This window comes from Zingiber officinale, chromosome 9B, assembly GCF_018446385.1.
Source record: "Zingiber officinale cultivar Zhangliang chromosome 9B, Zo_v1.1, whole genome shotgun sequence".
NCBI lineage: Eukaryota > Viridiplantae > Streptophyta > Magnoliopsida > Zingiberales > Zingiberaceae > Zingiber > Zingiber officinale.
This window is the reverse complement of record NC_056003.1, coordinates 104,033,989-104,055,201: the sequence shown is the minus strand read 5'-3', so window position 1 is coordinate 104,055,201 and position 21,213 is coordinate 104,033,989. Positions and strand designations below refer to the sequence as shown.

Here is a 21,213-nt window from a genome sequence, read left to right as displayed (position 1 = left end):
TGAAAAATTGGGGAATCTTCATTGTACTGGATGTATGCTCAAGGTTGACCATATGATACAATAAAAGGTATGAGATTTTCATTGGATTGGTTTGAAAAAATTGACTCTTGGGAAGATTTTTTGATGTGTGTCAAGAGAAAAAAAATGTAGGATTCAAGTTAGGAAATCCCCATTTATGTTTTGTCATGGGATGAAGAAGGAAGTTGGGCTAATATGAATTAGCCTAACTTAAATAGGGCTGCAAATAAGACGAACCGAGCTCAAGCTTGGGTTTGCTCGAGCTCGAAAAAATTAAAGAGGCTCGGCTCAAGCTCGAGCGAGTTTTTGAATTGGAGCTCGAGCTTAGCTTGGCCATTTAATCATGAGCTCAACTCGAAAATAGTGAATTTAAATGTAAAAACAGATGCATAAGCTAGGATTCAAACCTTCAACCTCTAACAACCTAATGAAACACTCTAGCCAAAAGCACCTTTTCAACTTATTATTTAATTTTAAAGTAGTAATTATCTTAAATATTTAAATATTAAATTAGTTGAGCTCAAACAGGCTCGACGAGCCTTCGAGCTAGTATTAAATGGGCTCGATATCAGCTCGAATATTAAACGAGCCGGCTCGAGATCGGTCAACTCCGAGCTCAAGTTGAGCTTTAACCGAGCTGCTCGCGAGTGGCTTGACTCATTTACACCCCTAAACTTAAATATATTGTCAAAAATCAGAAAGGAGGGTATTGTTGGTGTAATCATCCTTGGGTTAAGGTTGAATAGTTTGACTAAGCTCGAGTTGGTTCGAGTTTGAGTTTCAATGTTTGACAATATGTGAGAAAAGTCAAGTAGATCAAGGGAGGACAAGATACTTGAGTGGAAAAGTCATAACTAGAGGTTAGGCAAGGTTAGGTAGGGTGGAAGTCTAGCGAGTGACTAGCCCTAACTGAGGTTAGGTAAGAGGAAAAGTCAAGTGGATCAAGGAGGATCACACTTAGTGAACGGAAGTCCTAATGGGGTTAGGTAGTGAAGATCTAGTCGAGAACTAGGCAATGGAAGTCCTAGCGGGGCTATGTAGTGAAGACCTAGTTGTAACTAGGCAGTGGAAGTCCTAGTGGGGCTAGGCAGTGAGGGTCTAGTTGGGAACTAAGCAATGGAAGTCCTAATGGGGTTAGGAAATGGAAGACTTAGTTGAAAACTAGGCAACGAAAGTCCTGGCAGAGCTAGGCAATGGAAAACCTAGTTGGGAAATAGGCAATAGAAGTCCTAGCCGGGCTAGGTAAGGGAAAGTCTAAGTGGGTCAAGGGTTGATCTAACACTTAGTGAAGAAGCCCTGACAAGTTAAGGGTGATCGAATGCTAGGTAACGAGAAGTCCTAACGAGTCACAGATGACTATAGGATTGGGTAAAGGAACCCTAAACTCGAGTCAGAGCTTAGGGTTGGGCAATCGACCAGCTAAATGAATTACCTAAGTCCAATTGATTAGGTAGAGTGCCTAATTAATTGAGACTTGCTCCCAATGATTAGGCTGATTGCCTAATCGATTGGAAGCTTTCACAAGAGTATAATTGGGTTCGAAATCAATTGGGTAATCGATTAAGCGCAATTCCGATTGATTGGGAATCTATTGAGAGTTGTTTTGTCGCGAGAAGAGAAAGATTGCCAATCGATTAGGGTAATCAATTGAGCTATATTTCGCGAAGAACAAAAGAGGCTATAATTGATTGGGACAATCGATTAAGGCCTAACTAATCGATTAAGGCCATTTTCGTGAGAGAACAAAGAGCTTGTGAATTGATTGAGCAATTGATTAGGCTGCTTTCTCTGGCGAATAAAGAGCTTTTGAATCGATTGGAGCAACCAAATCGATTGATATAACTCACCAATTGATTAGATGAGCAAAAAAGAGTCGTTCTATAGGTGTTTGAATGATCGTTTGACGTGACAATCGATTAGGGGTAAGCCTAATTGATTAGAGGCGTCGAGGTAACCCTAGAAAAGGGGTTTCATGAAGATTTGAATAAACAATGGTTCACACCAGTTCTCGAGTTTTTGGCGATACGTGTAGCTATACTTTTTAAGCATCAAGTGGCTAACCAAAGTAAAAAAAAAAAAGATAAGCAAAGCAAGATTCATCTTATAAAGTTGTTTTCGATTTCCTCTGTAACCTAGTTTGCATTTCTTGTTTGTATCTCTCATGCTTGCGCTTGTATAAGACTTCTATGTTTCCTGGAAGGAGGTTTTCATAGTGCATCTGTGAGAGTGAGGAGCGGACTTTTTGATTTGTCACCTTAAGGAGGTGTAGTGTTGTAAACGAGCCAAGTCAAGTTGAGCTTTGGGGTGTTCAAGCTTGTTTGATAAAGTAACCGAGCCGAGCCGAGTCGAGCTTAAAATGAACCAAGCTTTTGAAATGATTGTTCAAGCATGACTTGATTTATTTTTTATGAACTTGAACTTGTTTGAAACTTAGCTTGTTTAGATGTTATCGAGCTCTCAATTCAAGCTTGGCTTGAGCTTGATTCGAGCTTGGTTCGTTTAATTGTTATCGAGCTCTCAATTTAAGTTTGTTTGATTATTTAAAATTTTTAATTGTTTGATTGGTTATTGAGTTTGATAATTTAAACTTATTTATTTATTTTATTTTATTTTATTATTTATTTAACATATTGAAAAGAGTGTTATTAATGAATATGGTTCATGAACATTTTGCTCATGAATATTGTTCACGAACGTTATTCACGAATATTAACGAGCTGAACACATATGTGTGTTCAAACTTATTTATTTGGTTTAACGAGGTGTTCAAATTTATTTATTTAATTAATCTTATGTATATTAAACAAATATAAACAAGCTCTTACCAAATCGAATACTAAACTTATTCACAAATACTTAATTACGACCCTAAGAAAATGAATATATTAATATTGTAGAATTTTCATATCAAATCTCCATTATAAATCATCGTAAAAAACGAACGAAATTATTTACCCCTCTGACTCTCTACACGTCCTAATAGGTAAGTGTTTTATTTATTTTTATTTATTTATTTTTAAAGGGACTTCGATTTATCGTGACGTTTCTCTTAATTTAGGGTTTTTTTTTTTTGAGCAAATCAAAATCGATCCGGATCAGCGATAAATTTTGTTGGGTAAATAGGTTTTCGATTAGGGAATTTGAAAGTTAGGGTGCGACTCCTATATATTCGGATCTCCAGGAAAGTAATTCTTTCCGTTTGGGTAAGCTAGTAAAGTCATGGTGCCGGCGGGAGCGGAGGCGCTGGCGGCGTACCGGGGGCTGCTACGGGCAACGCGGAAGACCTTCGCTGGGGACACCTTGATGCTATCTGCCTCGGCGGTGGAGATCCGGCAGAAGTTCGAGGAGAACCGCGGCGTAGCGGCGGAGGCGGAGGTGAAGCGCCTCCTCGACGAGGCCAGAGAAGCCTCCCACTTCATCTCCCATATGATCGTGCAGGCCAAGCTCGGCTCCTCCGGCGGCTTCGGTAATGATCCCCCTAATTCTTCTAGCTTTCTCTTACCATTTCCAATTCCTAGTAATTTCTTGACCTATTCAGACGAAGAAATCACTGATTTGGCTTCTGATCACCTAAAGATCTAATTTTTGTGGTGTTTCTTGACGAACAGACACTTCGTTTCTCTAATCGATTATTTAGATCGGCACTTGCCTTAGATGTTTCTCATCTTTGAACTGATTCAATCTTCTATTGCAGTTGTTAAACCTACGGAAGAACATGCTGGAGCAACAATGGAGATTGCCTCAGAAGAACTTCTGGCCAAGACGGAGAAAGGTAAAGGTTGTGGCTGACTTCTATCGACCATTGGTAATCTGATCAACGTTGCAGCTAAATTTCTGATCAATTGCATGATTTGTCGCAATGTGGCGATATCCATAGAAAGAAATTGGAGAAACTGCTGTCTTAGTGCTATATTTTTAAGAAGAGATTGGTAATTCCACTATGAACTTTGCTCCCTGTTCTCTAAGGATGGCAAATAAAATGGTACATTCATGTTTTCTTGTGCTGTTCTTTAAGGTTGCCTTCCTGAACATGTTAAAGTGATCTAATTTTTTTTTTATCTCACTGATCAAATTGTTTTGTTTTAAGATCAAAACTCCTTCCTGTCTTCCTTTTAAGGCTTCTTCTCCTGTTCTCCATGCACCTTTGCCATATGAAGAATCTGTGTTGTCTATTTGATCAATCTAGGCCGAGCAAAACGATTATATTTAAGGAGACTAGTCGTATGGTAATCATTAGGTTGTAAACGGGTCAAACTTTGTGGTGTTCAAGCTTATTTGATAAGGTAATCGAGCCAAGCTTAAAATAAACCAAACTGTTGAAATTGTTGTTCAAACTTGGTTAGATTTCTTTTTTACAAGTTTTAGCTTGGTTCAAGTTTGACTTGAGTTTGATTCATTGACATGTTATCGAGCTCTTGATTCAAACCGGTTTGATTGTTTGAAACTTTTATATTTATAAGCAAATTGATTGATTGTTGAACTTGATAATACCAGCTCGTTTATTCATTTTGAAAGTTTTTTTGTTTATTTACTATGTTGATTAGAGTTTTATTGATGAATATAATTCACAAACTTTGTTTGTGAACCTTTACAATCTATATTCATGAACATTAACGAGTGTTCAAGTTGTTCATTTAGTTTAACAAGTTATTTAAATTTGTTCATTTAATTGACTTCATGTATATTGAATGAACATAAATAAGTTCTTACCAAGTAAGTTTGCTTATGAACGTTTCAGTTGTTGACGGTCTTCCACATACTATATGTTAATAGATGGAGAGGAGGCTTTTGGCCTGCCTTCCCGTGAAAATGGATACCGATTAAATCACAATAGATGTAGAACATAGTTCATGTAAGTCACTATTAGTGGTGCCAACTTCACAGGCTTCAGGGAGCTTTTAGAGGTGAACCAGTTTAATCAGACCCCAAGTTGAACCCTACTTAAAATCTAAACTTACAAATTCAGATAGAAAAATACAACTCGATTTAGTGGTAACCATGAATGATCTTGAAAATCTTGAAAGAGTTTCTTTATGAACCAAGTGGTTCACTCGTTGTAGTTTACCAATGACAATTACATTAGTCTGTGATACAGGCAATCTCAAAACCTGTAAAAATATAAGCTATTATTTCGTTTGCCAAAACAAAGTGCTTCTCTGCCATGAGGAAACGATGTTTAGTAAGTAGCTCAGGATGTCGTTGAATCATGAGGATTGTCACCAAGACTCTTTAAAAAGGACCATTTCTTTGAATTGGTTGAATTTCATCTCCTCTCGCACGGTGATGTCTAACCTAGCGAAACAAGTGTTGATAGCATGAACTCTGCTGATTTTGCATTAAACCTGAGCAAATTTTAGATAGACTCTGAGCAAAATACAGCCTTGGAACTGCTTGGTGTCTTTCTTCAGAGTCGAGTAGTTTGCTAGGACGGGGAACGATATTATACTACTATTCTTGGTCCATCGAGAGTGCATATCGACATGCCTCTACAAGCCCTAACACTCAGTCACTCAGGATATACTATAAGCTATAATCTATATTGTTATTCAACATACACTTAGAGAGTTACAGAGTTTTGCCAGAGGGGTTTTGTGAGAATGATTGAACACTTTTCTTCTTTCTTTCTTTTTTTGCATTATATTCATCAGTAATTAGTTAAGTGATGAAGCACAGCCGAAGGATAGAGATATAATCCTCAGGAAAAATTTGTTGATGTTCATTAAAAAAAAAAGGAAAATTAAAATTTTTATTAACTCAAAACTTGTCTATTACATGGAATCTTAACTTTTTGTTTTTTTAATAGTTTAGTGATTTATTTTTTATAAAACAATATACTTTTCTAATCTCTCTAATTTTTTGTGACCTAAATCACGGAGCCTATTCATTTCCGACTTGACCTCAGACCTCGAATCATGAAAGGCCATCTCCATGTCGCTTGAGACCAGAAGGGGCATTCCAACTTGAAATGTTCAGGAGAAGAAGCTATGACATATGGGGAGGGATATTTTGGTCCACTTTTTTAAATCAGGAGATGGTCCATAATCTAATTATGGTCGGATCATGGTCGTGATCCGATCCAATCGTAATTGGTTGCAATCCTCCTAGTTTCATCTTCCCATTCAGATTATAGTTTAAGTCAGAACAGACGGTGGAGACCGTTGCGGTGGGCAGGTGGCCAGATTATTGGACAACGAGCGAGGACAGCCTCTAGGTGATCACCTGTCTCAATCCAAAATACAACCTAAATAGAAAATTAAACCCAAGAGGAATCATAAGTAATTACGATTAGATTACGATCATGATTTAACTATAATTAAATTATGAACCATCCTCTTGTTAAAAAAACAAAGTGGATCAAAGAATCTGGTCTGTTGGCATATGTTCGGATTTTTATCAAACAGATTTTGCGTCAGATTACTTTTTACTGGCTACCTGTCGACCATACAACATAGTTAGATGGTAATTTTACACATTTTCTAGCCATTTGTTAATTTCACGGCCGGTTATTTTCAAGGTGTTGATAAAACGGAGAAGCCTTAGAAAAAGGCTGGAATTTGAACGTCGTTCCTGCCACGGCTTGACCCGGCGTAATTATATTACCAAACGAAACAGTTACGCTCATATGGTAAAAGCTGAAGAGCTCGTCTTTAGTATCTACTAAATTATACGGACGGTAGAGATTTATGATTCGATTCCTCGATTTCAAATATACAACCTCAACTATTCAAGTAATAAATCTTCATTTATATACCACTTCAACTATGCTATAGGGGCGAAATAGTTACATTTATGGTGGTAAAAAGGCGAATACGCTCGCTCCCAGCGCCTCCGCCAACCTGTCCCAAGGCCAACACAGAGGAAATAAATCACTGACGGCTACTAACCTTTGGAATAATGACTAGCACATAAAGGAGGTATTTACCTCAGCTTTGTTGACATTTGAATCCCATATCTCATGATGGTAACACCTCATGCGCTAGCACTGTCCCGAGGGGATGAAACATTTACCTTCATGTTATGATGCAACAAGGTTATTCGGACTTTAGCCCAGAGATTAGATGGTGTTGAGAAAGAGCTTGAATTTACTATTAGAGAAAGGGAAAAAGCACATGAGAAAAAGAGAAAAACAAACTCGAGGTGAAGATCTGGCCCACAGTCTGGATAGCCATTGAATTACTGTCTGCCTTATTTTGTAGATCGAAATGCAAAAAGAACACCAAAATTCATATTTCTTAAAGAACATTTTGGAGTTGCATATGCACGTTACTGACTCGAGGTGGTTTATTCGGATCGGGAGACGTTAAAAGAAGAAATAAATTGCACGCCAAAATAATATACTACAATTAATTAATTAATTAATTAATTAATTTCCTCGTTCATGGAAATAATAAATTAATTTATTTTGTTCTTATCTCGGCTTTTTTTAACTTGGAAAAAGCGACCCAATCACATCGACTGCCACTTCCTCCTCAATCCGAAATTTACCCACTTCCTCCTCAATCCTCACTTTCCTTCTTCGGTTCTTCCACCCGCATGGTTATTTTCTTATTAATTTTTATTTTCAAGTGCCAGTTCTTGATTCTGTGGACAGTAAAGGAGGGTAAAGATAAAAAGAGTTTGAACTCTCAACTGGTTTGTTTGATTGTGGAAAATTGAAATCTTGATTGATGTTGTACAGCTGATGGAGGGCGACGTAGGGCCGGCAAAGCAAGTTCTTTGGCCGCTCTCGGTGCTCTCCGGCGTCCTCATGTGTAAAACTGTAAGTGCAAAAAAAGCTTTCTGTGTCTCTTTTGTGTAGGGAAAAGTAGACCTGAAATATTGATATTCTGTTCTTCTGTGGTCAATAATAGCATATCACCACACTTTTGGTTAGGGTCTAAGTACTTGAATCTGCAAAGTCCTGGGAATCATATTGATGCTTCAGGAGATTTTGGTAGAATGGGAAAATTGCAGTAAATTTGAAGGCTGTGTGTTGCTTTGAACAAACAAAACCCTTCTTTTTTGTTGTTTCTTTCAGGGTTTAGGGTTTACCATTTCTTTGAGAGGGAAAGAAGAAGAGGAAAAGATTTTCTTTGTTTTGTCAGATAAATCTTTGAAAATACTTCTAAAACAATAGTAATCATAACATAGATAAACATTTTATTTGTAAGAATTGCTTGTAAGACTTGCATTAATTTGCAATAGTGTTGTTTTGTATATTAATCAATAGAATGTGGCAAATGATTGAAGTTTTATAACCTTATTGGCATCAATGTGGCTTGTGTAAAACTAATGCATTAGTGTAATATTGAATCACATGAAAAGATAGTGGTCTTGTGTTTTATACAGGTTGCATCAAGCTTACGGTCATTGGATATCTTCTGTTGTAAACTATTTTATCGGCACAATTTTTTTCCTTGTTTTTGGTAACTGAAAATCCATAAAATGGATCTGGATAGTTCTCTCAATAATGTAGGTATATGAAGTGACACATAAAATCAGCATGCTACCCCTAAGGTGGCATCTGATAGAAGTGATTTTCTGTTTACTACAAGCTCTGACTTTGAACCATTTTCGAAAAGGTCTGAAACTGCCAATAGACAAAGTGAAGTTACCACGGCTACAACAGCATGGAAGGTAGAGACACCTCTGCGTGCAAAAAATATAGGTCGAAATGTTTCTTCTATCATATATTCAGAGTCATCAACTTACGAACACGAACATTACTCACCGATTGTTCCACTTGATCTTTTCTAATCTGGTTAAGTTGTTATAGCCCTTTGAGTATAGCATGCTGACTTTGTGTCACTTCATATACCTACATTATTGAGAGAACTGTCAAGATCCATTTTATGGATTTTCAGTTACCAAAAACAAGGAAAAAAATTGTGGCAATAAAATAGTTTATATCAGAAGATATCCAATGACCATAAATAAGCTTGATGCAACCTGTAGAAAACACAATACCACTATCTTTTCATGTGATTCAATATTACACTAATGCATTAGTTTTACACAAGCCACATTGTTGCCAATAAGGTTATAAAACTTCAATCATTTGCCACATTCTATTGATTAATATACAAAACCATACTATTGCAAATTCATGCAAGTCTTACAAGCAATTCTTACAAATAAAATGTTTATCTTTGTTACGATTACTATTGTTTTAGAAGTATTTTAGAAGATTTTTCTGACAAAACAAAGAAATTCTTTTCCTCTTCTTCTTTCCCTCTCAAAGAAATGGTAAACCCTAAACCCTGAAAGAAACAACAAAAGAGAAGAGTTTTGTTTGTTCAAAGCAACACACAACCTTCGAATTTATTGCAATTTTCCCATTCTACCAAAATCTCCTGAAACATCATCCCAGGACTTAACCAAAAGTGATGTTATACACCATTATTGACCACGGAAGAACATAATATCAATATTTCAGGCCTACTTTCCCCTACAGAAAAGAGACACAATTTTTTTTTGCATTTACAATTTTACACATGAGGACGCCGGAGAACACCGAGAGCGGCCAAAGAACTTGCTCCGCCGGTCCTACGTGGCCCTCCATAAGCTGCACAACATCAATCAAGATTTTAATTTTCCATAATCAAACAAACCAGTTGAGAGTTCAAACTCTTTTTATCTTTACCGTCCACATAATCAAGAACTGGCACTTGAAAATAAAAATTAATAAGAAAATAATCATACGAGTGGAAGAACCGAAGGAAAGTGAGGATTGAGGAGGAAGTGGCAATCGATGTGACTGGGTCACTTTTTCCAAATTAAAAAAGGTCAAGATAAGAACAAAGTAAATTAATTTATTGTTTTCATGAACGAGGGAATTAATTAATTATAGTATATTATTTTGGTATACAATTTGTTTCTTCTTTTAACGTCTCCCGATCCAAATAAATCGCCTCGAGTCAGTAACGTGTATGTGCAACTACAAAATATTCTTTAAGAACTATGAATTTTGGTGTTCTTTTTGCATTTCATCTGCAAAATAAGGCAGTTAGTAATTCAACAATGGAGCCAGAATGGTTGATCTATCTGAACATCTTCACCCTGAGTTTGTTTTTCTCTTTTTCTCAAGTGTTTTTTTTCCCTTTCTCTAACAATAAATTCAAGCTCTTTCTTAACACCATCTAATCTTTGGGCTATAAATGCCTCCCTCATATTTTATCATCTGTACTAATAGTTAGTAGTCATCCGTAATTTACTTTTTCTGTGTTGGCCTAAGGATGGATTGACGCCTTTTGCCATATGAATATAACTATTTCACCTCTATAGGCATAGTTGGGGTGCTATATAAATGAAAATTTATCATTTAAATTGTTGAGATGGTATATTTGAAATCGAGGAATCGAATCATAAATCTCTATATTCCGTATAATTTAGGAGACACTAGAGACGAGCGCTTCATCTTTGTTTTTGTCATATGAACGAAACTATTTCGTTTGGTAATATAATTACTCCGGGTCAGGCCGTGGCAAGAATGACGTTCAAATTCCTGCCTTTTTCTAAGGCTTCTCCATTTTGTCAACACCCTGAAAATGACCAACCGTGGAATTAGCACATGGCTAGAAACCAATGTGGAAAATGGTAGTAATTAATTATGATCTCTTCTGAGTTTAATTTCCTATTTAGGTTGTACTTTGAGTTGGGACAGGTGATATCCTGGAGGTCGTCCCTGCTCGGTGTCCGGCAACCCAACCACCCGCCCATCGTGGAGGCCTCCGCCGCTTATCTCGATCAAAACTACAATCTGAATGGGAAAGTGAAACTAGGGAGATTACAACTAATTGCAGTTAGATTGGATTGTGGCAACGATCCGACCACAATTAAATTATAGACCATCCCTTGATTATAAAAAATAGACCAGAATATCCTTCCCCATATGCCTTAGCGTCTTCTTCTGAACATTCCAATTTGGAATGTCCCTTCTAGTCTCGAGCGACATGGAGATGGACTATCATGGTTCGAGGTCTGAGGTCGAGTGGGAAATGAATAGGTTCCGTGATTTAGGTCACAAAAAATTAAAGAGATTAGAAAAGTATATTATTTTATAAAAAATAAATCATCAAACTATATTAAAAAAAGTTAAAGATTCCATGTAATAGACAAGTTTTCGAGTTAATAAAAATTTTAATTTCCTTTTTTTTTTTTAATGAAAATCAACAAATTTTTCCTGAGGATATCTCATCCGTCGGCTGTTCTTCCTCAGTTACCTAATTACTGATGAATAATCAATCGTATTGTAATCACTCGAAGTGTCTGTTGTCATGATAAATTTCTGTTCTCACCCTTTTGCTTATAGGTGAAGACAATATTCTCTCCGGGACTCTACAGCATGCTAACGATAAGCCCCGCGATGGCGTTGCTGAACTTGTTTTGGTTCTCGAAAATATTGAAGGGCATGGTGAAATCACTCTCCAGGAGGAGACAGGTACAATGACAGAAGAAGCACCACCATCGCCGCCTTATCCTCCTCGACAACTGAATGATCTCCTCACTCAACACATAATATGTTTTGGGCTAAATCAGCCTCAATATCATTGGCATTACTTTCTTACAAGTACATATGATTCCAATGGTGAAGAGCCTCAAGGTCCCTTCAATCATCAAGAAATCAAACTGACACCGGGGATCTTTACGACGTTCCTTTCATCCATCATCTTCCTCACATCCTCTGCCTCATCGAACCTTCCAGCCTCGATGAGCATGTTGGACAACACGACATAGTCTCCACTGTAACCCTTCTCCAATTCCAGTATCCTCCTCATCACCCTCTTGCCGATGTCTACCTCGCCGTGCTTGCTGCAGCCACCAAGAAGTGTCCTCCACACAACCACGTTAACTTCCACTGGCATGCCTGCAATCACTTCCTCTGCCTCTTTCAACCTGCCTGCCCTTCCCAAAAGGTCTATCAAGCAGCCGTAGTGCTTCGTCTCCGGCTCGATGCGGTACTCGTACACCATGGCCATGAAGAATCTCAATCCTGCTTCCACTAGGCCTCCGTGGTTGCAAGCATTCAACATGCTCAAGAATGTCACCCGAGTCGGCCTAACATTTGCGCGGAGCATTTCGTCAAACAGTTTCACCACCTCATTCGCCATCCCGTGCGCTGCGAATCCGGTGATGATCGAGGTCCACGAGACTGCGTTCCTCCGGCTGCCAATGTGCTCGAAGAACTTGAACGAGCTCTCGATGGAGCCGCATTTAGCATACATGTCGATCAGGGAATTCTGCACCCGAATGTCTAACAAACAGAGGCCACATTTGTCACAGTGAGCGTGCAATGTTTCGACATTGAGGACGGCTCCGAGGTTGGAGATTGCAGGGGCTACGGCCAACACTGTAATCTCTGTTGGCATGATGCCTTCCGCCATCATCTGCCCAAGCAGAGACAAAGCGTCGAGCGGCCTGCAAGCACGGGTATACCCGTCGATCAAGCCGGTCCAGGAGATCACATTCCTGTGAGGCATTTGCTCAAACAACGATCGAGCAGAGGCAAGCTCGCCCCAGCATGCAAAACCGGTCAGCATGGCGTTCCAAGAAACAGAGTTCCGGTGCGGCATTCCGTCGAACACTCTCTGTGCCTCATGCAAGGATCCACAGGTGGAATACATATTGACGAGAGCTGTATCGACATAGATGTCGGAGCACAAACCTTTCTTCAGTGAGAGGCCATGGAACTGGCTACCAGTGCACGGGAGCGATAGATTAGCGCAGGCCTTGATGAGGAAGGAAAATGTGAAGGTGTCGGTGGGGAGGGGGCGGCAGCAGAGCTGCTCCATTTGCTTGTAGAGGAGGATGGCCTCGTCGGGGAAGCATCCCAGCGCGTAGTGGCGTAAGAGGGTGTTCCAGACTCTGATACCGGCGGCGCCGATGTGGTTGCGGTGGAGAGCGGTGGTGAGGAGTAGGGAGTGAACTTGGAGTGAAGGGCCTCGGGCGAAACGGCGGCTCAGAAGAGCGGAGAGAAGGAGGTTTTCTGTGTGGTCGGACGTGGTTGTTGCTGTGAGGCGGCACGGCGGAGCGGCGGCGGCGGCGCAGGTTGACGCGCGGAATGCAGTCGAGGAGAAGAGTGGCTTGGCATTGCACACGAGGTGCATGACAAAATGCTTTAGGAGGCTTCACAAATTATTCAATATATAAAACCATGACAATTGACTGAGTGATAGATAAAACTCAAAAATTGTCTTAAAATCCCTAACTTAACTTCCTCCAATCCTGTGCCAGTAAAAAATTTATGTCACTGCATAAATTGTAAATTTTTTTTTACTGCAACTTCCTAATACGCTTCAATTTATTTAATTATTCTTATTTTAAAAAAAATAATTGAGATATAATTTATTATAAATTAAGAATCATTTAATTAGAATCATCCAATCAATTCAGTCTAAGCTAATCGATTGATAAAGTCATTCTCAATTTGATAGAAAATATATTTTATTCTAGTTAAATAATACTGAATTTAGGAAGAATTATACTTCCTTTTGGACTTTTTTAGACCTATAAAAAAATAATGATGGTTTATGTTCTCTCACAACAAACGGAAAAAAAATTCTATTTAATTTGATATAAAGTATACTAGATTCTAATTTAAATGTGTTAAATTTAGGAAGAATTATATTTCATTTTAGACATTTTTACCTATAAAAAATGTGGGCAATTAGATAAATCGGTATGTATTAAGGAGTTGAAGTAAAGGAAAGTTTGCATGCAGGAAGTGTGAACAAATTTTTTTCTTACGAATAGATTGAGAAGGAAGTTGAGTTTGGTGTTGGGAGTTTAAGATAATTTACCCTAGATAAAATGTCCAAGGCAAGATATAGGTACCATCAAATATCTTACCATTGCACTAGTTTATATTTTCTTTTGATAATCCAGACATCCAGTTATTTGAATTAACTATTCTTGGAGGTGATCGATATGTCCTATGAAAATTTTTCACCGATCACCAAGGATAAATCCGAAAATACTCACGGTTAGTGCATTGGTAGCCGACCTCCATAGTTCATCCCTCGTTATAGGGTAGCCCATACTCCACCTGGATTTACAAGATACTGTGTTTTGCATGGGAGCATATCTCTTGGTCCACAAAAAAGTGGACCAAGGGATGGACCACAACTAATTGCGGGCGGATCGCAGTCGGATCACAAATAAGATCCGACCGCAATTGGTTGTGATTCCTCCTTGGATTTATCGTCCCCACCATGTTATAGTTTGAGTCGGAGCAGACGGCTGGAGGCCTCCCCCTACTCAGCGCCCGGCAAGCTGGACACTTGCCCACTTCCAGCGGCCTCTGGCCGTCCGCTTCGACCCAAACTATAATCTGATGAGGACGATGAACCTAAAAAAAGATCACAATCAATTACGATCAAATCGTGATCATGATCTAACCGTAATTAAAAATAGGTCATCCCCCGATCTTAGAAAAAAAATGAACCGTCTTGTTTCATTAGACATGGGCCGCTGGACCCCACTTGGATTATAAGACAATGCATTACATTACACAGCTACTGCACCAAAAAATAAAGGATGTGCATGCTCCTGACCGAGATCTAACCATGATACTCTTAGGGCATCTCCAACCCATCACCAAAATACCAAATTTAGTATAAATTTAACACCAAATTACTCCAACTCATACACCAAATCTCACCCCAAATATGGTGATGGAGAGATTTTTATTTTATTTTATTATATTATTATAAAATCAAATGTAATTAATTAATTATTATTATCTTCTTTATCTTTATTTATAGTATAATTAAATGTAATTATTATTTATTATAATTTTAAATTAAGTGTATTCAATAGCATATTTAAATTTTATTATGTATATTTGTAAATATTTAATTTATTAAAATTATTATTTTAATTTTATTTAATATATTTTAATTATAATTACATTTATAAATTATCACTAATTTCATAAACCTAATACAATAAAATATTAAAAAAATTTATATGCATAAATATAAAATACATTACCCATTACATTGACATACAAAATAAAGATAGTAATGACATTAAATTAAAATATTACTAATACAAACTTAAAAAAATGAATAACTAAGCTTAACAAACAAGTACATGGTACAAACGATACTAATAAAGCACACATAAACTTAAAATTACTTTAATAATATTATAATACTAATATTCAGAAAAGATCACTCCCCATTCCGCTAAAATAATTATGAAATTACCCGAAAATATTCATAGGATTCTGAGATTCTTGATCTTCACCTTGATATTGATTAAGTTGTAATTCTTCTCCGTGTATTTGAGATGTTTGAGATCCTTCTCCTTGATGTGCAACTGAATGAGATCCTTGTACTTGCATTCTCTTTTGCATAATTCTAATTTGCTCATTGCGAATATATTCACGCATCATCGGATTAGAGATCGAGTTCAAATCTTTGAATAAAATTTTGATTTCTTCCTTATAAAGCATAGTATCTGCCATTTTTGTAGTAGCAGTACTTGCATTCATTGCCTCAACAAGTTGAGCATTAATATTAATTACCTTTGCAATTTGTTCATCATTCTTTTTCTTCATTTTTACTTTTTTCACCCCTGGAGGTTGTTTATTAGAACTAGCATCGCTATCTGAATCAATGATATTAAGATCAAAAGCAGACACACAAGGAGATGAAGGTGTATGAAATGCTTCCTCGAAGAATTGTTGTTCAGATGAACCAGTATTAGCATTTTGTTGTCGCGATTTCATGGATGCAGTATTCATAGTGTTAGTGCCAAATTTTTCAATGCCTTTGAGAATATTCCAAACACGGTCAAATTTGAAACCCTTTGTGTATTTTGGGTCTTCTGCAAATAACATTTTGGCATGAGTTAACTGTAAGAAAATAATTGAACATCAGTTATGAAGATAATGATATTTATTAATAAATTTAGACTTAGATTTTAAAATTTAGATAGTCTAAAATAAATATGAGCATAGTAACTTACAATATCTTATTCCGATGCTCCAGTAGGATTCAGATGTTCGATTTGTCGAATGCAACCTTTCATTTTGGATACTGCACTTTGTTAGGACCGAAATATAGCTAGAGGGGGGGTGAATAGCTCGGCGCGATCTCATTCTCGTCGTTGCTTGCTTCTTGTGATGATCTCAAGAAGATGTGACTAGTCCAAGGATCCACACACTCACGCACCCTCCACTATGAAAACACTCCTTCTCGGTAACTACCGAAGGCGGAGAAGCCTTACAACCTCACAATACAACAATGAGAAAGAAAGAAGCAAAATACAAATGAATCTTACAAGATTACAATGAAAACCCTAGCTTCTTCTTCTTCTTGTTGCAAATCGCCTCTTGACTTAGATGAGCCTCCAAGAACCTTCAAGAATGGCGGTGAGGAAGAAAAGATCGCTGTGGAGGTTTGTTGTCGATTGCCAGGCTTCTCAGCCCTGCTCAATCGATCGCCCGATCGATTGGAGCTTTGGATCGACTATTCGCTCAGAAACTCTCCCAATCGATCGACCGATCGATTGGGGAAGTTTCAATCGATTACCCAATCGATTCAGCCCATTTCTGCATGAATTCGTGTCAACCAATCGATCCACTGATCGATTCAACCCCCCAATCGATCAGCCAATCGATTGGGAAGCAGAAATCTGTGCAGATCTTGAAATTAGCTTCGTTTCGCATCCGAGATCACCTCATTCCGATATCCGAGTCAAAAGTTATGGTCTTCGGAAGTTTACTACGTCCGAACTTCCTAGTTCCATGCCAACTCCCTATTGGACTTACGACCGTTAAGACTTCGGTCAACTTTTGACTGATCTAGACTTTCTCTTCGTGCCAAGTGTCCGGTCCTCCATTACCCACTTGGACTTCCCAACACCAGATGTCCGATCAACCTTGATCCATATGGATTTCCTCGTGCCTGGTTTCACTCACCAGGACTTCCCTTCTGCCTAGCTTCACTCACCAGGATTTTCCTTCTACCTAGCTTCACTCACTAGGTCTTTCACCTGGCTTCACTCACCATGATTTCTTTCTGCCTGGCTTCACTCACCAGAACTTCCCTTCTGCCTAGCTTTACTCACTAGGTCTTTCACCTGGCTTCACTTACCAGGATTTCCAGTCAAGTGTCCGGTCAACCTTGACCTACTTGACTCTTCTTCAACCAACCTGATCAGACCCTGATCAGAGACATCGAAACTCAAACCAAGACTCAAGCTTGGTCAACCAGGTCAGCCTTGACCTGAGGGATATTGCACCAACAATCTCCCCCTTTTTGATGTTTGACAATACCGCATTTAAGTTAGGCTAATCTCATAGCCTCAATCTCCTTTCATGCCAATATCTGAATGATGGTTCCCTCCATTCTTCTCCTTTTCTAGAGGGCAAACTCCCCCTTTAGGTACTGAAGGCCTAACTTAACCATGCATTCTCCCCCTATTGACACACATCATAAACATGCCCCCATCTTTGGGCACACCTCAACCACAACCTCTCCCCCTGAAGAGTTGCTTATCGTTGTTCACAACTTCACTCGTTGTGATCAACACGATAATAAAGATCCCATACCCTTCATTATCATCAATGCTCACTCTTGAGCATTAACCACTTGAATAACCCAAATGAAGGTCACATACCCTTCATTTTTTATCAAATGCTCATTCATGAGCAAACTCCAATTAAACAATGAGGATATCCACTCCCCAAAAATTTCAATGCCCAACCTTGAGCATTTTCTCTAAAAGAAGGTTAACCACCTCCCAAGGTGTATGAAAAATAATTTTCATATCCTTAAAGAGTAACTCCCCCTAAAGACATGATCGTACCTTTTGTTATTGCACCAACACACTTAGCATAAGAAGCATTCTTTTTTGCAAAGATCTTGGCGGTCGACTATGATGCACAAAATTTGGATCTGCATGAAACTCTTTCTCAACTCTTGCCCAGAATTGATCCTTCGATTGGTTGATCCCAATGATTGAATTTTGTGAAATATGAAGGTAAACATGACATAAGTGTTTATCTTCTTCAAATGAGTATGAAGCTTGTCGAGGGGTTGCACTCATTTTAGTAAAAGAGAAACTCTCACAAAAATTGTTGACATACAATGTGTTATACCAATATCTGGTAAGTCATTATATAGTGAAAAAATGTGAATATAAAATTATGCAAATTTTGATTCAGTGACATGTCACGTCGCCTGCTAAACTTGTCCCGATGTTGTCAGTGTTGTGTCACGTCATCTGTGCATATTTGTCCAAATGTGTTCATTGTTATGTCACATCATCTGGGCACACAAAAATGTGTGTTCAATGCCCGATCACATCGCCTGCTAAACTTGTCCCGATGTTGTCATTGTTGTGTCACGTCATCTATGCATATTTATCCAAATGTGTTCATTGTTAGGTCACGTCATATGGGTACACAAAAATGTGTGTTCAATGTCCGTCCAAATGTGTTTATAACATACATTATAAATACATGCCCCATAAGCAACATGTACCTCATCCATTCAATTATCTCAGAAAATGGATAACAATATTGAAGGTTCATCAAATTTATCATCTTCAAGTTCTGATGATGATAACTATGCATAAAGTTTTGGTGCAAGGCAACAACTGATCGCTCAGGTGGTTTCTACCAATAATCAAATTGTCTTGAATTATCTCAATGAAGGAAGCAACAAAAGCATGCATCGAGGCTCAATTCCTGGTCATAAGATGATTAATCATAATCGTGAAGCTGCTGATCGTAATCTATTCAATGATTATTTCGCCGAAAATGTATTGTATAATGATGCAATGTTTCGAAGAAGATTCAGAATGGGACGAAATTTATTTATGCGTATCTGTGATGCTGTTACTAATCATGATAACTATTTTATACAGAGAAGAGATGGGCTTGGAAGACTTGGTTTGTCAAGCTTGCAAAAAATAACAGCTGCATTTCGAATATTAGCGTACGGTGTGCCAGCAGATGATACTGATGAGTATATTAAAATAGGGGAATCAACTGCTATTGAAAATGCGAAACGATTTTGTCGTGCTGTTGTTGAAGTTTTTGGAGGGCAGTACCTATGATCTCCAAATGCTCACGATGTTGCTAGGCTACTTTATATTGTTGAGCTACGAGGTTTTCCAGGTATGTTAGGTAGCCTAGATTGCATGCATTGGAGATGACAAAATTGTCCAACAACTTGGGCAGGACAATATTCTGGTCATAGTGGAAAGCCAACAATTATTCTGGAAGTTATAGCCGATTATGAACTGTGGATTTGGCATGCGTATTTTGGGTTGCCAGGATCGAACAATAATATTAATGTATTTAAGTCTTCTCATCTTTTTGCTAATCTTGCTGCAGGTATTACAATTCCTACTCGTTATGTCATTCAAGGAAAAGAGTACAATATGGGTTACTATTTAGCTGATGGTATATATCCAAAATGGTCAACACTTATTCAAACGATTCATGCTCCACAAGGTCGAAAGAATAAATTATTTGCAATGAAGCAAGAAGCGTGTAGAAAGGATGTTGAGCAAGCATTTGGCGTGCTCCAATCACGCTTTGCAATTGTTGCAGGACCTTCACGTTTTTGGCAGAAAAATATTTTACATGATATACTAACATCATGTATTATTATGCATAATATGATAATTGAAGATGAACGTGATTTAAATGCACCAATCGTGGAACACTTTGAGGTGCCGACTCCAGATGTTGAGCCCGCAGTAGATGATGGTACTCGATTTGAAGAGTTTCTAGCTCGATACAGACAAATCAAAGACAAAGAAGCTCATACTAAATGCATTAATTGAGCATTTATGGGAATAATATAATAATTCTGAAAGTTAAAGTCTTGTAATATTGTATTTTCGTATGTGATTTTATAATATTTTTAAAATATATTTATACTTGAGTAATTATATAATAAAATTAAAAATAAAAATTATATATATACATATATATATATATATTAGTTGGATACTGAATTTTAAAAAATTTAAAATATCAAATATTAAGAAGTATTAATTTTAAATATAATAATCATCATATAAAAAATTAATAAGAATAATAGAATATTCTAAAGAATATTCTTTTTTGGTGTGATATGATGTTGATGGGTTAGAGTTGAAATAATGTTTGGTGTTGAAATTATACTATTTTAGTGTGAAAATTATATCAAATTTAGTGATGTGGGTTGGAGATGGTCTTAGAATCCACTTTACGCCTTTATAACTGCACTGTAGCTAGCAACCTAGTATGTGTTTATAGGGTTTGTGTATATTAAAACCTTGTTTGATATTAGTGTGTTGATTAGTGATTGTGTAGGTGAAATTAGGAGTATTTGATTAAAACTGAACTGATCGAAATAAATTATTCAAAATTAAACTAATTGAATTTTTTTTAGATTAATCAATCAATCGAATTTCGGTTATTAATCATTTTTTTAAAATAAAAATCTTATTTTTGGCATGTTGTGGTTGCTAATAGATTTGTTTGGGTAGAGCCTTTTAACTTTCTATGCTGGATTTGTTTCTTATTATTCCATGATACTTTATGTTTGAATACGGTGTTAGACCAGTTTGGATTAGAGGTGTAAATAAATCAAGTCATCATGATCCTTATTTGAAATTATTAAATTTTAATCAATCTATAATTTTTTTAATCGAATTTGAATTCATAATTGTTTATTCGATTGTTCATGAGTCTATCTATTTTTATTCTATTGAACATAACTTTAGTTCGAATACGTTTAAATTAAGATTCAAATAATTTAATGTTACAATTCAATTTTAATCAAAATTCAAACAACTCTGAGCTCAAAAATTGAACCAGAATTTGAGCCATTTAATATTACAATTTAATTCTACTCAGATTAGAATTCAAATAATTTAAAATCAAACTTGAATTTGAATTTCATTTTGAATCAATGTTGAACTAAAATTATTTATATTTTCAAATTTTAAATTAAATTCAAATATCCAACGTGGTCGCCATCAATATTAAATTATGATTTCCTTTTGTATTATTTTTATTAAATATTCGTATAAATATTTTTATTTTCATGGATATATAGGTTAGTACATTTAACATTATATTTGGCTCCCTATTCAATGATTTTTTAAATACAGATAATTAATAATAAGAGTTTATGTCCACTTATTTATTTATTTTAATTAACACTAGATATCTAGATAACCGATATCATCCTAAATCCAAAGATA

At 37.0% G+C, this 21,213-nt stretch overlaps 3 protein-coding genes, 1 long non-coding RNA gene and 1 pseudogene across 6 annotated transcripts; 2 read left to right on the top strand and 3 right to left on the bottom strand.

The window, feature by feature from the left end:
- Positions 1-3,102: 3,102 nt before the first annotated feature.
- Positions 3,103-4,014, top strand: LOC122024270 (mitochondrial zinc maintenance protein 1, mitochondrial-like). The gene is made up of 2 exons (XM_042582850.1): positions 3,103-3,484; positions 3,713-4,014. The coding sequence occupies exons 1-2, from the start codon at positions 3,238-3,240 to the stop codon at positions 3,805-3,807; spliced, it is 342 nt and encodes a 113-aa protein (XP_042438784.1). The 5' UTR covers positions 3,103-3,237; the 3' UTR covers positions 3,808-4,014.
- Positions 4,015-8,406: 4,392 nt separating this feature from the next.
- LOC122025490 lies at positions 8,407-9,761 on the bottom strand. 3 transcript variants are annotated; one of them, XR_006123736.1, is made up of 4 exons: positions 9,641-9,761; positions 9,482-9,562; positions 8,729-8,815; positions 8,407-8,646 (listed from the first exon to the last, which is right to left on the bottom strand). It is a non-coding gene; the product is annotated as an uncharacterized LOC122025490 (long non-coding RNA). The 3 variants fall into 3 exon arrangements; XR_006123735.1 differs by having other exon boundaries at positions 9,700-9,761; XR_006123737.1 differs by having other exon boundaries at positions 9,482-9,732.
- Positions 9,762-11,517: 1,756 nt separating this feature from the next.
- On the bottom strand, positions 11,518-13,136 carry LOC122022400 (pentatricopeptide repeat-containing protein At1g09220, mitochondrial-like). The gene has a single exon (XM_042580386.1). It carries the CDS (start codon positions 13,101-13,103, stop codon positions 11,613-11,615), a length of 1,491 nt encoding a protein of 496 aa, XP_042436320.1. The 5' UTR covers positions 13,104-13,136; the 3' UTR covers positions 11,518-11,612.
- Positions 13,137-15,202: 2,066 nt separating this feature from the next.
- Positions 15,203-15,841, bottom strand: LOC122023250. The gene has a single exon (XM_042581320.1). The coding sequence runs from the start codon at positions 15,839-15,841 to the stop codon at positions 15,203-15,205; it is 639 nt and encodes a 212-aa protein (XP_042437254.1).
- A 2,675-nt stretch (positions 15,842-18,516) lies between these two features.
- Positions 18,517-19,803, top strand: LOC122023249 (annotated as a pseudogene).
- The last annotated feature ends 1,410 nt before the right edge of the window (positions 19,804-21,213 follow it).